This window comes from Labeo rohita, chromosome 16 (assembly GCF_022985175.1).
Source record: "Labeo rohita strain BAU-BD-2019 chromosome 16, IGBB_LRoh.1.0, whole genome shotgun sequence".
In the NCBI taxonomy this organism is placed as follows: domain Eukaryota; kingdom Metazoa; phylum Chordata; class Actinopteri; order Cypriniformes; family Cyprinidae; genus Labeo; species Labeo rohita.
The window spans coordinates 29289704-29305864 of NC_066884.1; the positions used below are offsets into that span (position 1 = coordinate 29289704).

The 16161-nt window shown below is 38.6% G+C and overlaps 1 protein-coding gene across 1 annotated transcript in view; it reads right to left on the reverse strand.

Annotated features, from left to right (window-relative positions):
• Window positions 1–1580: 1580 nt before the first annotated feature.
• Window positions 1581–16161, reverse strand: part of snrka (SNF related kinase a) — a 51373-nt gene continuing 36792 nt past the window's right edge. The window contains exons 4-6 of the mRNA XM_051131472.1: window positions 11059–11271; window positions 7257–7391; window positions 1581–5150 (exon numbers count right to left, since the gene is read on the reverse strand). Coding sequence (XP_050987429.1) covers window positions 3821–5150; window positions 7257–7391; window positions 11059–11271 — 1678 coding nt within the window. The 3' untranslated portion in view covers window positions 1581–3820. The remainder of the gene's footprint in view (window positions 5151–7256; window positions 7392–11058; window positions 11272–16161) is intronic.

A 16161-nucleotide genomic window follows, 5' to 3' on the forward strand; every position in this document is an offset into this window, starting at 1 on the left:
GTAACATGACCATATGACAGTTTAAAATGTTATCTGATCGAATGAAAAAAAAATATACACGACAAACTAAAATATTTTGTCAATAAAATAAAATGATTAACTTTTTCAAATAAAATAATGGCGTTTTTTAAGAATTAAAAAAAAAAAAATCTAATTTTTGAGGTTCACAATGAACATCACAACCATGCGTGGGACGGCCCTGATCAAAACAATGTGCGCAAATAGAGGGAACCCATTCAGACATTCAAAAAAAACACTTCCCTCCCTCCAAACACAGCTCTCATAGAACACGAGACCCATAAATGAGCCAAAATGCTTTACATTTCTTGAAATAATCATTTCTCAACATTAAACGTCGATTGTCAGTCTTTATTCACCTGTTTGTGGTTTCTTTTTAAAATCCATATAAATAAATAGTGAAAATTACATGGCTAATGCCATAGAAAAGCATAGTTTAATATAGTGGGGCACACTGTAACACAGTGTTACAACATTCCCCATCAGCACGACTGGAATATAAAAGTGGTTAGTGTCTTCTGATGACTTGCCAATCATGAATAAACTATCTAAACTGATAAATAACAGATTGCCAATTAAAATAATAGCAGATTTGTCTAATTTTAAATGAATACTAAAAACTGAGAAGAAAAATTTACTTCAGGCAGAAATTTACTTAAATTTTACTTAAATAAGTATTCAGCGATATCATCAAAAGGCTTTTGAATTTTGGCGTACTTTTTTCTCTGTATAGTGTTGCTATGGCAACTAGTAAATACAGTAAATTTGGTTATGTTAGCGTGTGTGGAAATATTTAAACCACGTGTTACAATTAACCCCGCGTTACTTTGTGCCCCACGCACCCCTACTTTCACTAGTTTGGGGGAAAAAATAAAAATAAAAAAAACTGTATGTCTTATTAGAGAGTGCTATTTGAATTCAACTGATTGCAGAAATGCTTGTAATTTATATTTGTCTAAGTGTTTTTAAAAAAGACTACCGTTTAAACAAACAACTCCCTGTGTCTTCACACTTGGTGTTTCCTGAAGCTGAGGACCGAGGGCAGTGTGACTAGCCAACTTACAACTCATTCTAATTAAAGAACAGCTTGTCACACTTTCTGACAGTGAAGCAGTCTCAGCAGTTTCCACCGGCCAAGCATGACACTGACAATATGCAGAATGTGTCTGTGTGCTCGCAAGGTGCTCCACTGACAACACACTAGTGTGTTTGACCATTAAGCTGATGCTGGACATGTGCTTGGACGAGAAGTGTGCACTTGAGACACCCCTGAAAAGCTCTTGGTTATCAGAGACACCTTGGCAGCACAAACGGGCAGTAAATTAGGAGCAAATACCTTTCAGCAGAAGGGGGTTTGTGGGCAGCAGTACTCTGTCAAGTTTAACTTCTTTCCACATTATGTCCAGTGAAACTCTGAACCAAGATTGCTTCTATTGTACAGAAAGCCTACAGATTAATAACACTGATGTGAAACATCACCATTTTACATCCGTTATGTCTTTTGGAGTAACGTAATATATTTTGCAGTAAAACAAGCTATTCAATGAGAAAAATGCAGCAAAAAAAGGACAAAGTCCGGGTTTAAAGACAACATATTTCACATTTAATTTTGGACATCACCATAGCTATATGTAACTTTTAAAGACAAGTTTCAGCAACAGAACATTTATTCATTTTGCTTCTTCAAAGTTGTTTTTTTTTTTTTTCTTCTTTTTTTTTTTTCTTTTTTAACGTCAGTACATGGTTTGGTCCTGTAACATTTCTGTGGTGGTTCTTTTCCTCTGAATGAACGTGGATCAATAATGTCAAACGCACAACACATGCACATGTCGTTTAGCTGTTTACATTAGGGTAGGACAAAGTCAGAGACTGACATTATGCATATAGCACTGTTTTCTTTTAAACCTCCCTTGCTCTGTTTTTGACACTCATATCTAATAAGGCTATATTACAGCTATGAACAAGAAGTCCAACACTGCATTTCTAAGTGTAGAGCACCATATTTACACCAATATTTACAGACTTTATTTTGAAAAACAAAAAGACAAAACAAACAGAAATACTTAAGATAATTTGGGTCAAGTGAGCCATTTAGAGGATGTACAGTTTTGAAATATAAAAACAAAACAAAAATTATATTTACATATAGCTGCAACTTATAGCTTAGCTTATTGCAAATGCCCTTTAAATCTCACAACCGATTCTTTCACACTCACAGTCCTGTAGATCTTTGACTTTTTTTCTATACCAGTTGATGGTCACCCAACGGCCAACTCTTGAAGCCAAATTTCCTGAAAGAGTGGCCATCCACTGAATAGAAGTCATACCATTTATTTATTTCTCTGTTATCAGGTGGCCAGGTGACAAAAAAAGCCCCAATATATCCCAACTACAAGCCAGTTCAAGGCTCACATCCAAAACAGCATTTTAAAACAGCAGTTTTCAAAAAAATAAACTTTTAAAAAAATATATGTACATACTTATAAACATCCCCTAAGGCCAGTCGATCTGAGACTGGTATATACAGTAACTCAAAGCTGAATGGTACAAGAACAACAGGGGAGAGAACCGAAAAAGTGTCCTTAATGATAAAATAGTTTCTAGAGGGGTACTTCTTATTAACACATTTAAAACTACACAAACTGAATACGGTCGCTGTCTGCCGGTTTGATTTTACTCTGGCAGAAACACATTGTAAAGGCTAATTATCCCCGCTGTGAATTGTATGGTGTTCAAAGTATCCTAATTGTAGTCTCTACTTATACCGTAGTGCAATTTAATTTTATAATTTGATAAAACTAGGATGAACACATTTATGTGTGGGTGTATCCACAGTGCTGTCTGGGTTGCAAATTTGGCAAAACATTATTACTTAAGAGGGCAGATTGAATTACAAAATTTACCAGCTTGAACATGGAGAAATTGCACTTAAATCCCAAATGTTTCCTGAAATATATATGTGAATCAAGAACATGGTGAATGTGATTAATGTTATTCAAATAAAACACTTCTGGGTTATCTGTAGCCCCATTTTGGAAATTATTCATTAATAAATCCCCCTTGTTATTGCAACTGATTGTCACTAACCTCAAAAGTTTATCTATAGTGAACATTTCTAAATGGTGACAAGGAAACAGTCAATAGCACTTAAAAAAGGTGAAAGAAAGTGTGCAAAATAATCATTCAGTTTAAGACTCGTCAGACAGCACTATGAATTAAAAATCAGGATTTGTTCTTTACTCTCACTATTGCTTTTACTGTATAACCATCTCATTACAATCATATCGGGGCTTAAATTTACAAAACCAGTTGTGGTACTTTAAGTGCTTGTTTTATGAATTGCCATGTTCTGTTCTGTCATACTGTTGGTCTTAATTTAAATCTCACTTTATTAAAGGTCATTTATTTATACATACAGTTTCCACAACTCTTGACTGATTGGGTGGTGTTGGAATCATGGAATTTATATTAAGAGCGTTTCAAGGGCTAAAAAAGCAAAATGAACAGGCCTTGGAAACACATATTAAATTGTATTAAAGTCTAATTGGGCAAAACAAATAAAGACACAAAAAAGAAAAGGATAGCAGCGTGCACTTCATTAAAAACCAATGGGTCCAAGGAAAGAACTTAATAAATAAGTTGAATGAGAATGATTAAGATGACATAGAAGGCAGGTTTAACGGTCAAGTTGGGATCAAGAGAGGTCATGTACAGCTACTGGTGGAGAACTCAAGTCATCGAAAGCTACAAATGTGGCAATAGGAACAATCCACTCTGAGAACCAGCCCTGTGCGCCATGCCGTCATATGACCTGACAGCAGCTGGCCTGGGCTGAGGCACAGAGTAGCCCATCCCTGGGGCTTCGCTGGATGTTCACGGAGATGGTCTTTTCACACAGAGGTAGCTGGAGAACGTTATTTTTCAAGTTCAGGTTGTTCTCCTTGACCAGGCCAAGTTCATTTAACATGACTGCCGTTTGGTCTTGATAATGCTCCATAGCCCCAACGCCACCATTCAAGGCAGGTTTGATCACTTTGTCTAGACTGTTGTTGGAGCCAATGCACATCTTCCAGGAGGACTTCTCCTGGACTTTAACGCTGGACAGGCTCTGAGGATCTAGGATGAACCGTCCACCACCACCTCCTCCAGAGCTGCGATGCTGAAACTGAGAACTCAAGCATAGACTCATGAGTTTCAGACTCTCTACCAGTTCCCCTGCACTCCGAGCTGCACTACGTGTCTGGCCAGATGAAGCATTGTTGTTGTTGCTACGGGAGCAGCTGGAAGGGCCTCCCTGTCCTTTTGTACTCCCACCACCTCCACTGCCCCCTCCTGTACTACCACCATTCCCTCCTCCTGGAGGGCTGCCCTTGTCTGGTCCTGAGTTACCTTCCCCAGGTGGTTTGCTCTGCCCTCCACTACTACCACCTCCATTGCCCCCAGAGTTTCCAGGTGGACCCTCACTACTGTCCCTGCGGTTCCAGCTGTAGGTGAACCCTGTGTCTTTGTCTAGTCTGCGGCGATGGCTCTCTGAATCATCATCGCTCGTTTCGGAGCTAGAGCAGCTTGAACCGCGGCCCTGACTTTTGCGCCGGTGGTAGCGTTTCTGAGCCGTACCAGGAGACGCCATGTTCATCTTCAACCGGCTGAGCTTGGGTGGGAGACTTTCATCCATGTCAAAGTCATCATCTGATTCGCCTTCCTCCTCGAAGATCTGATTGAGCACTGGGGCGCTTTTTCGAGACGTAAGCCGGTTGGTGATAGACAGTGGTTTGCGACGCAAGACCACCTGGGTGGGCAAGGGTGAAGGCTCCTGTTCTTCCTCCTCCTCTTCATCTTCTTCCACCCGAAAGAGGCAGGTTCGCTGCTTGGCTGAAGCGGATGCAAGAGGGGCCATGACTCCAGATTTAAGGGGGTTTGGGGGCAAAGCAGCATGTGCAGCAGAGCTGCTGGAGGCTTCGCTGATCTCCTCTCTACGGCTCACTTCTAGAAGCCCTTTATTGCGGTGACCATTTAGCAGATTCTCTGTACTGCGAGCAGGAGACTGTGGACCTCCAGCATGTGAGATGGATGAAGAGGCTAACCTGTCTTCGATGTCCTGATGCATGTCGATTTTGGTCGGCCATGACTGCCTGCAAAAAAAAAAAAATGGACATAGTTCTTGATATGAATAACCTTGCTTTAAAAAGAGTACATTCGCACTTAAAGTGAAAAACAGCATAAGGTTGTAACTCAAGCAGGATAATATTCAGTAAAGTTGGACATTGCCAAAAATAACTTTTAAAGACAGAAGCTCTGGAGAGTGCCTTAGGAAAACAACCCAAATGTAAATGACAGTCCTTGACAAAAGCCAGACTGCCTTCTTGCGCCAAACACTCAAGCAGGGAACATGGACATTTGCAAGATAAGTCGGAATTGATGCTGTAACATGCTTTTATTGTCTTATATTCTTACCTTCCTGCTGGAGTATCATTTACACAGCACAGTATGTGCACTTTCATGCAAGTTGCTTTGGGTATACACTCTGCTAAGGTGATACTTGAGGCTTTTGAAACAAAGTAAATCAGAGGAACATCGCTCCAGCACGTCCTCTCCGGTTGTCATAACCACATTAACACTCTATAAACCTTACGTTGGTATGCAGACAAGCCATTGCAGACAAATGCAGCAAAAGGCTTGTGTGAATAAGCAAATGTTTAATCACACTTAGAAATGTAAAGAAAATCCTTTAACAAGGATACAGGGTAAAACCTGTGCCTACGTTATTATTTCTAGGATATAATGAAGTGGACTTAAGTGCAAATCTGACTTATGAAACTATAGCTGTATTTACAGGCCTTATGAGACAGGACTGTAAACGTTCCCATATCTGTTCATCATTAAGAAAAGAATTACAGAATTACTGCAATGGCCTAACAAAGGTGTTGCAAATGATGGTGTCAGTCTACGCATGTGGAAACTTCTGCATAGTATCAAGACTCAACCTCATATGTCAAAATAACATTCTAGTCAGAATTTATCATCTACTGCTCAACTATATTCTCCACAAGGAACAGGGATTACAAATCTAAAAGCATACAGCTTATAAACTTTTTCTGTCTATGAAGGGCACACTGATTAACGAGAACACTGCGATCGTGATCTGGGTTACCTATAGCCAAGGTCGAATTACATGATTCTGGGAAGAATCTGAGAGGCTCTGTCTGCTTTCCCATTCGGCTGAAATTCCTATGTTGATTCCCACAAAAAAAACATTTGTCACCCTCTCATGATCCCTGCTGTATCCTGAGGACTCTTCCCCTCTTTCCATCTACCTCTCCTACTTCTCTTTCCCACCACATCCTCTCTTTTCTTCCACTCCCTGCTTCTTTCAAAAAGCATCCGCAGCCTCACTGCTTTTCTAGGTCAGTCCAAACCAATTTCAGCCTCATCTTTTAAACACATTTGTCACCCGGTGCAGTGCTCAGAGGATGTGCTGGCTGTCCACACAGAGCAGGAAGAACAGACAGGGATTCTGACATCCAGCAGAGCTGACCTCTCACAACCTCTTATAGTGAGTCCTGTCCCTAACTGCACACAGATACCTTCTGAGAGACAACAAACCTGCAGTTAGCCTGCCTAAGCACACCATGATATGGCAGACTGATTTGAAACTGTTTTTGATAATTACAACAAAAAATGTGCAACGCTGTAAAGTGACTTATTTTTCGTACATACTACGGCATGAACCAGGTACGAATTGGAGAAGAACGTTAATCACTTGATTCCTCCACTGGCTGACTTTGGTACAAGCTCAAGTTTCTTATTAGTTGGCATCAATGCATGAATCTTCAAGTAATTGGGTTTTTCATTCCATTTGTTTTGTTACCATGTCTGTGTATTGACAATAGGAAATTCCTAAAATTTCACTACCATGAAAACCTCAGGGACCCACTGTCTGACCTTTCTAGAAATATAAATCCAACTAAAAAGAAAGTGTACTCAAGACATTCCAAGGGGTGACCATGGGATTCTGCAATAAAGGAAGTCACCCTTTGTTCCTCCCCCAATTTATTTGAATTATTGCTTGTAATTCTTTCATTCTTGGTTGTAACTGGAAATAGGTACGTCACAAAAACGTTTCAAATACCTTCAACATTGAGTTTTGCCTACTGTATGTACACAAAGTTACATTCTATTGACAAAACACAAAAGACTAAATGACAGACAACAGAGACAGAATAACCTCCACGAATTACCTGAAGTGGGCTTTGATGTTGCTGGGGCTTAAAGAACGAGGTTGCACCTCCTTCTCCTGCTTTTCCCTCAGGATCCGTTCAGCCAACAAAAAGTAAGTAGCAGTGATGTGGTTGTACTTGTTTGTCTCTAGGGCTCTGGAGGAAGAGCAAAGAGAATGGACAAGTGAGGAGGAGATACAGACAGCATGTGAGAGAGAAACACCAGTTTAGACAATGCAATATGACATGTCAATAACTAGTAAAACTCCAGGGCTCTAACAACTAGAGACCCAAGTGGCTTCTATCAGTTCAAAAGGTCTTGCATAGTGCCCTATATTTTGAACACCTGAGACTAAAATAACTATGAAGAATCCCAGTTACCACACTGTCCTAATACAAATGGGACATTCTGCATCCAACTTTTTAAGCTGGTGAGTCTGGGCATGTTAGCAAAGATTACACTGCCTCTTTGGGGATTACATACCAACAATTGAACAAATTAGTTCAAATCATGTAGTGACAATCTTTTGGCGAGGTTTGAATCCACGACATGGCCTGTGTTCATGGCTCAATTCAGCTCCTGTGTTTAAATGCACTGAGCGATTAGCATGAATAGTGACACTTATATTGTGATCTTTGGGTGAACTTATGTTCATGTGTGTGTGTAGAAAAGGATGAAAGACTTGTACATGGGATTTTAATCCCAATCGTTCAGTACACTTCTTTAAAACACATTGCGGGTTCCTTTAAGGCGGACTGACTACAGTTTCTCGTGGTGGGGTTCCCCAGCTACTGCAGAGTGGGATCAAAGACAAAGAAAAGACTGATGGGTGCTTTGAACTGTCACCCAGCATGCATCTTTCTACGAGACTGTACAGCGGGAGTCTTCTGCACTATGTTCGTTTCATGCTCCACTGACAGTAAAATGAACTTATTTTTTAACATTTGTGAAAAATGGTACCCTGCTACTAATATAGCCATGCTGTCTTACAACAGGCTCGATGTACACAACAGTATAAAATCTGAAATTAATTTTAAACATTTTCAATTTGCCGAAAACTGAACCCAAAAATAACATGAATGTGTTGTGTTTTCAGATATTAAACCAGCTATAGACCAGTTCAGTGTTTGCAAACAGCGTTGACGTTTTTTGTGAGCCGAGCCTATCTGGTGGCAGAAAATTACTGTTTTCAAGTAGCAGTCATGGAATAAAAGATATTATAGATATTATATTTCAAAATTCTGACTTTATTCTCACAATTCTGATAAGAAAAATCTACTCATCATTCTTTCTTTTCCCCTCAGAATTATTAGAGTTCATATCGCACACTTATGGCTTTTTTTCCCCTCAGAATTGACAAACTCACTATTGCTGAGTTATAAAGTCTGAACTAGGAGATATAAACTTGCATTTGCAGGGAAAAAGTCAGAATTGTGAGATAAAGATCACTTGATCTGGAAAGCATCTGCTGTGTACAAACATCTGATAGACGTCTGTAAGATGTCACTTTTACATACATTCTAAATCACAAACATCTAAAAGCCATCTAATAGACGTCTATTTGACATCTGATAGGAAACCTCCTATACACGTACTGTAGATGAGCAAACAAAAACAAAAAACAAAACAAAAAAAAAAGTCTTGCAGATGTAAATGCAGACGTCAAATAGACATCTCCATGATGTATGTGTGCTATCAGGGTAGGGCTAATACAATCTGTTCTCTATGAACTGCATATGTGAATATTATGTAGACCTATTGTTTAAATCAAATATGTGCTTTAAAAGTACAGTAATCCTAGCAGGTTTCATCCGTAGTCTGTCCGTTTAAACGTCTGCGTTTAGCTTCAAATGGCATCACAACAACACATTTTCCATGGACACCCCCCAATTCACTTTAAGTTACCACATGATTCACCAACATTTTTCTTCACAAATCCTTGTTTTGTGCTATTAATTCATGACCAATGTTTGGTTTTGCCATGTGGAATACTTTTTATGATGGATTTATGCACTTTTATTGGACTTCATCCATCCAAATTTATCTTAACCCCATTCACTGCCATTATAAAGCTTGGAAGAGCCAGGGCATTTGTTTTAATATAACATAGAAGAAAGTCATATACATCTAGAATGCATTGAGGGTGAATAAATCATGGGGTAATTTTCATTCTGGGTGAGCTGTCCCTTTAATGACAGAGAAGACAGTTCAGGTAACTATGTTATAGACGTTCTTCCTGAATGCGGATGTCACACCTGACTTTTAAAGGAAAACTCCACTTCCAGAACAAAAATTTACAGAAAATGTACTCACCCCCTTGTCATCCAAGATGTTCATATCGTTCTTTCTTCAGTCGTAAAGAAATTATGTTTTTTGAGGAAAACATTTCAGATTTTTCTCCTTATAATGGACTATTATGGTGCCCCGAGTTTGAACTTCCAAAATGCAGTTTAAATGCGGCTTCAATCGATCCCAAATGCAGTTGTAAACGATCCCAACCAAGGAAGAAGGGTAATTTTCATAAAATTAATGCAATTTATATACTTTCTAATCTCAAACGCGCATCTTGTCTTTCTCTCCCTGAACTCTGTTTTTTTTCCGGTTCATGACAGTTAGGGTATGTCGAAAAACTCCCATCTCATGTTCTCCCTCAACTTCAAAATCGTCCTATATCGCTGTTTTACCTTTTTTGTTAAGGGTGTTTGATCTCTGCATGTTCACTTTGCATAGACTTGGTAGTTCTGCAGCGATGTAGGGTGATTTTGAAATTTTTTAAGTTGAGGGAGGAAATACAATTGAAGTTTTTTGACCTACCCTAACTGTCACAGAGAATACACAGAGTTCAGGCAGAGGAAGACAAGATGAGCGTTTAAGATTAAAATGTATTTAAATTGTATTATTTTATGAAAATAACCGATCGTTTCGCTAGATAAGAACCTTCTTCCTCGACTGGGATTGCTTACAACTGCATTTGGGATCGTTTGAAGCCGCATTTAAACAGCATTTTGGAACTCCGGGCACCATAGCAGTCCATTATATGGAGAAAAATGCTGAAATGTTTTCCTCAAAAAACATAATTTCTCTACGACTGAAAAAAGAAAGAAAGACATGAACACCTTGGATGACAAGGGGGTGAGTACATTATCTGTAAAACTTTGTTCTGGAAGTGGACTTCTCTTTTAACTGAATGGATGCCTTGCATTTCTGGTCTCCAGTGTTTCAGTGTCTATTAAACCTATTAAAACGTTTTTAAAAAGCAAATGGCTCCATAGCGCCATCATTTAGCAATGCCGCAATGACTGTCATTTGTCAGTGCCTCACTCCTCAAAGTTTAACGTGTGTGTAGATGACACAAAGCTGCCGACGGTAGCTACATTAAAAACAGCTGAGCGCTATTTGAATGGGTTCCAATGGAGACCGGAACAGAAGAGCATCCAATCTGAAGTTAGAATACGTAATGGCAGCACTCATCGTTTAGTCAGGAAAAAGGTCTATAGTGCCCTTTGTATACGTGAGTGTATTACTTGACAGCAGAGTCATTGAAACACTGAACACTATGTTTCATGCTACCTATTCCCTGTCCAGCTAACTCATATTCATGTGAAGAGCTTTAACACCGTTCACACCAAAATCTTGAAGCTGATTACACAAACCTGGAGGCAGTTTCTAAAACAGTCTTTCATTTCAAGTCAGTCCTGCTTAAGGAAAATCAAAGAATGACAGAGAGGTATTGCTTCTGTGGAAAATGCTGTACATTAGCCTGAGGATATCAGAGATCCCAGCTTCTTAACAATTGTATCACAAGCCTACAACAAGCCTTACTCGATGATGGCTTCTCTGTCGGCGATGTCTCCGAGCACCATGCGTTGGATGATGCTGTTGTGTTCCTCTTCTGACAAATTCTTGTGAGACACCAGGGGGGTGTTGAATTTGGTGGCTGGAGATGGGTCAACTCCTTGAAGCCACGCGTGGCTCTCGATCTCCTCCAGCGATGCTCGCCTCTTCGGATCCCTTTGTAGCATTCGGTTTATCAGGCTGTGAAGAAGAGGAAGAGAAGATGAGGATGTAGTTTTTTTGAAGAATCTTACATTTTTTTTAACATGTGAGCTGTGTCATGGTCTTACAAGTGACTTTTTGAAACCCAGAATTAGTTCAAGGCTTGTCCAATATTTGGGTAAATGCTCAAAGACATCTAGGTCATTATCTCATATCTCATTAAGGTCTCATATTTCACTGGTCAAAATTCTAAACTGCTTAAGGTTTAGCTAGGCGCCTTACGCAGTTATTCACACTGAAAGCAAACAGGAGCACAATGTGCTTGAGATGTAGCTGCCACAGAGGGCCTTTCTATCATTAGTCGAAAGAGGAGCCAATAACACTTGTATTAGCTGACTGAAAATGACTTGAGCTGCTGTTGTTGTGAGCAGCCGCTGAGGCAAAGTTCGACCGGGGGCGCATCAGCATTCAGCACACGTACGTGGCAAAATTACAGCCCAACCACCATGAAAGAGCCGAGGAGATTCAGCGGGCTTACAGCAGCAGTCTGAAAATCATCACCGCTGAGCTGAAGAAGCAGCCAGCCTGCTCTAGTCATTATCTGCATGCAAGAAATTTGTTAAGGGAGAGAGAGAATAGATAGATATGAGAACTGGCGAGAGAATCTGCCTGTTTGTTTCTCCTTGAATATGCTGCCGGGCTCTTATCAACAGACATTACATCTGAAATTTCCATTACGGTGCCAAAAATGGGCTTCGGAACAACAGGGCGCTTTTAGAACAGAACCAAATTGATTAAAGCCACAATTTCTGCCTGTCACAATATGATAGGGGACAAGACTGCAAGTTGTCAGGATGACGTTTCCTCTCCAGGGTCTCAGAAATAACTACAGTCATTGGGCATTCTGGCAACAACAGCTGTCATTAGGGTAACATAAAAAGAGTGTAATTATCAAATGCTGTGGGACAAAGTAATGGGGTCCAGATGTAACCTTTCAATGTCAACATTAAAAAGCCTGAAAGAACAAACAATGCACTGCATATGACATCTCAAATGCTTGGCTAAATGATGTCACTGTATTCCGTCATTATGAAAAGGATGTTTGAGTTTACTATTATGCTGTCGTGTATAGTTTCTTCTTTCATTTAAACAGCCATAAAAACAAACTTGCAGTTTAGTTTAAGATGTTATGTCATAAAAGTCAAAGTTTGTTTGTGAATTAGATGACACTGGTCACACTGTATGTTTTTGATTCATTAAAAAGAACTGGGTCATAAGAGTTTTTTTTTTTTTTTTTTGCGAATCAGTATTCACTGGTCATGAGGTCTGTTTTTGAATCACTAAAAATAACCTCATAAGAGTTATTTCTTCACGAATTTAATAACACACTGGCCAATCTGTATGTTGTTTTTGCACACAGCAAGACAACTCTGACATCTCAAGGCTCAGTATTCCTGTCATCAAGGAAAGGCTGCTTATGTTTACTAATATGCTGTTGAAACATTTAAAGGTAAAGTGCATATTTTTTTTCCATTTAAATATGCCTGAAAACAATAAACTTGCCGTTTCATGCAAGATTAGGGATGTAACGATATCAAAATAAGATAATACTGCAATATGAAGTCCACAATATAATATTTACTGCAATATTTAAGAAAAAAAAAAAAAATGAAGACTTGGGGGAAAAAAAAAAAAAAAAAGTTTCATATTTAAAAAAAATTATTCAAAAATTAAGTTCAAAATTAAGAGTTTCAACCCATGTTCCTAAGAAAACTAATGAAAATTTTGTCATTGACCACTTACCCCCATGTCGTTCCAAACCCGTAAAAGCTTTGTTCGTCTTTGGAACAAAATTCAAGATATTTTGGATGACAACTGGTAGGACTTTTGACCGTCCCATTGACTGCCAGGTAAATAACCTAAATAACCCAGAAAAGTTTGAAAGACATCACCAAATTAGTCCATCTGCCATAAGTGGATTAATCTGAATTTTATGAAGCGACCAGAAAAAAATTTTATGCAAAGAAAAAAAAAATAAATAAAGATTTTATTCAACAATTTGTCTCCTCTACGTCAGCGTAGCGCCATTTTGCAGAGTATCTGCTGGACGCAAACTGCGAATGCCATTCTGTGTCAGCCGCACTACACAGATAAATTTTCTTTGTGTATTTATGCTTTGATTTGAACAAAAACAGGGTATCTGGTGTACATAGTTTGCGTCCAGCGGATACTCTCCAAAATGGCGCTACACTGACGTGGAGGAGACAAATTGTTGCATAAAAACTTTTTTTTTTTTCTTGGCGTACAAAAAGTACTCTCTTTGCTTCATAAAACTCAGATTGAACCACTGATGGCAGATGGACTATTTTGATGATGATGTCTTTCATACTTTTCTGGGTCTTGACAGTGGTATTTACTTGGCAGTCGGCAGTCCCGTTTTTCAAAATTTCTTAAACTGAGTTCAGAAGATGAATGAAGCTTTTACGGGTTTGGAACAACATGGGGGTAAGTGATTAATGACAACATTTTCATTTTGGGGTGGAGTAACCCTTTATGTCAGAAAAGAAAGTGAACTGACTTGTACCTTTAAAGGGAACTTTAAAGGGATCTCAACCCTATTTTTAGTTGTGATATACAATCTCAGTCTAAATTGCATTCACACTGGGGTTTTGAAAGCCAAACAATTTAGAATATAATAATAATAACAATGTTATATTATTGTTATGACAGTAACAGCCATTGTAAAACAACCGCACTGTAAAATAAATGAAAATTAATATTTTAAAATATTATTTTTGCTTTACACAGCAGGGAAATTACAATACTTCTTTCCTGATTTCTACACTTGAAAGAGAAGTTTTGAATTTGGACTGCAGTAACGTTATTCATTTAAAACCACTAGCTGTCAGCAATTTATACTGCATTTTTAAGCTTTTATTTTGACAAAATGGCAGTAGAGCTTTTATTTCGGTGGGAAACTCGAGCTTCAGTGAAAACGTGCTTACAAAAATGTGTTTCGCTACAAAATCTAGTGAAATGCTGTAATCATCTGCCACGAAAATAAAGCATAACTGGTGGCTGTTGTATTCTCAAACACGCTTAAACTCACAGCACATGTAAACGAGTTCACTGCAGTGCATTCACTAGTGATGGGTCGTTCTTGAACGATTCATTCATTTTGAATGAATCTGTAATGTGACTCGAAAAGAACAAGTTGTCTTTGGGAGTGATTCGTTCAGTCGCGCACGCGCAACATCATATTAGGTTCTGTACTGGAATTAGTTCACCTGTTTCAAGTCTTTGGGTTTTTCGAGTCTTTCGTTCATCTAATGGGGTTGTCAAGTGATGAACGAACGACTCGAACCTGAAGATTTGAGAGATGAACTGATCAATTCTCTTTCCAGCTCAGACTGCATAGTTTAAGCTTATGGGGCTAACACGTGATGAACAAACGACTCAAACCTGAAAAGAGGTGAAGTGAGCTAATCATAGACTAAAGACCCAGGTAAACAATTAATTAATCTTTTCTTATAGCTTCTTATAGCATTATAGTTTTGTCTTGTTTGTAGTGTGATCAACATTTGTGTAAGCAGTAGATGTGTTAGGGAAGTAATGCGTACCATTGTAATTATATTTTGTTAAAATGAACGAAATGACTTGACAAAAAAGATTTGTTCATTTTGCTGAACGAGACTCAAAGGTCCGAGTCGGTAAAATTATCCAAACTTCCCATCACTAGCATTCACTGTAATTAGAGCTGTTCTGAGACGCCAAAAACACCGGATCATGAGTTGATCGCCTAAACGAAATGTGCGCTTCGCTTTAAAATGCACAGTGAAAATGAAGCGATAAAGATCTATTGTTTTTTTTTTTTAGTTTGTTTGACAAATACTGTGCCAAAGCATAATGGCCCAAAACAAAACTTTAAAGGCCTTTTATGTTAGAGTATTTTAAAAATACACTTTTTGCCCCGAAGACCGATAATGTTTCATAATGTCATGTGACCGTGATAATATTGAGACAGTTTGCTATCACGATACCACAATATTGATAATATTGTTACATCCCTATGTAAGATGTTCATTCATTAATTCAACACTAACTGCTCTGAATGGTTCAGGTTAGTGAAGGATTTGTCTGATTCAAACTTATAGCCTATAGATCTTTTTTAAGGAATTCTTAATGAATTTAATAAATAGTCCAATTTCTTAATGAATTGGACTACACTGGTCAATTTGTATGTTGTTTTGGCACACAGTATCATTGCTGAAAAAGTAATGCAAGAAACTCTGTTGTCCAATGCCAATCTGCAATACTTGTTAGATTTTCCAGTCACATTCCTGGTTCCTTATGGCAAAATAGAAAGCAATCTACCTCATCCAAACAGAACCTGTCACCAGAAAAAAGACACCACTTAGATTCATAGCCAACTATTTACTTTCAGCCCGTCACCATTTTTAACACGTCGTTTGTCTATGAAATATTCATGCTACAGTAGAGCTTTCCATTTTTGCACTCCACAGTGGAAAACAGCTTCTGCTGCAGGAAGAAAAGGCTTCAGAGCTTTATCTAAAACAGTTATTCCTTCTCTCCGAGGATTTACGCCCTCGCCGCAATCTGGAAATGACAATTACATCTAGTTGCTAACCTCTCTGAGAAGGTCATTTAACTACTTAAATTGTTCTTATCAGCTTAAGACAAGTCGAAATTCCGCAAATGGTAGAGTTTTGAGTAGTTTGCTGTTGATAAGGTGGAGAACTGTCTCTCAGCTCAATAGCTTGAATTTCACATTCAAATCAAATGTGTGAAAACAGGGGTAGTTGTTTAATGAGAGTGAGAATATTACGCAAGCAGGCAGTGACTAAATTAATCTGCCTGACAGAGTAGCCTTAAAATACCCAGTCTGAAAAGCCCCGAAGATAAAAACCA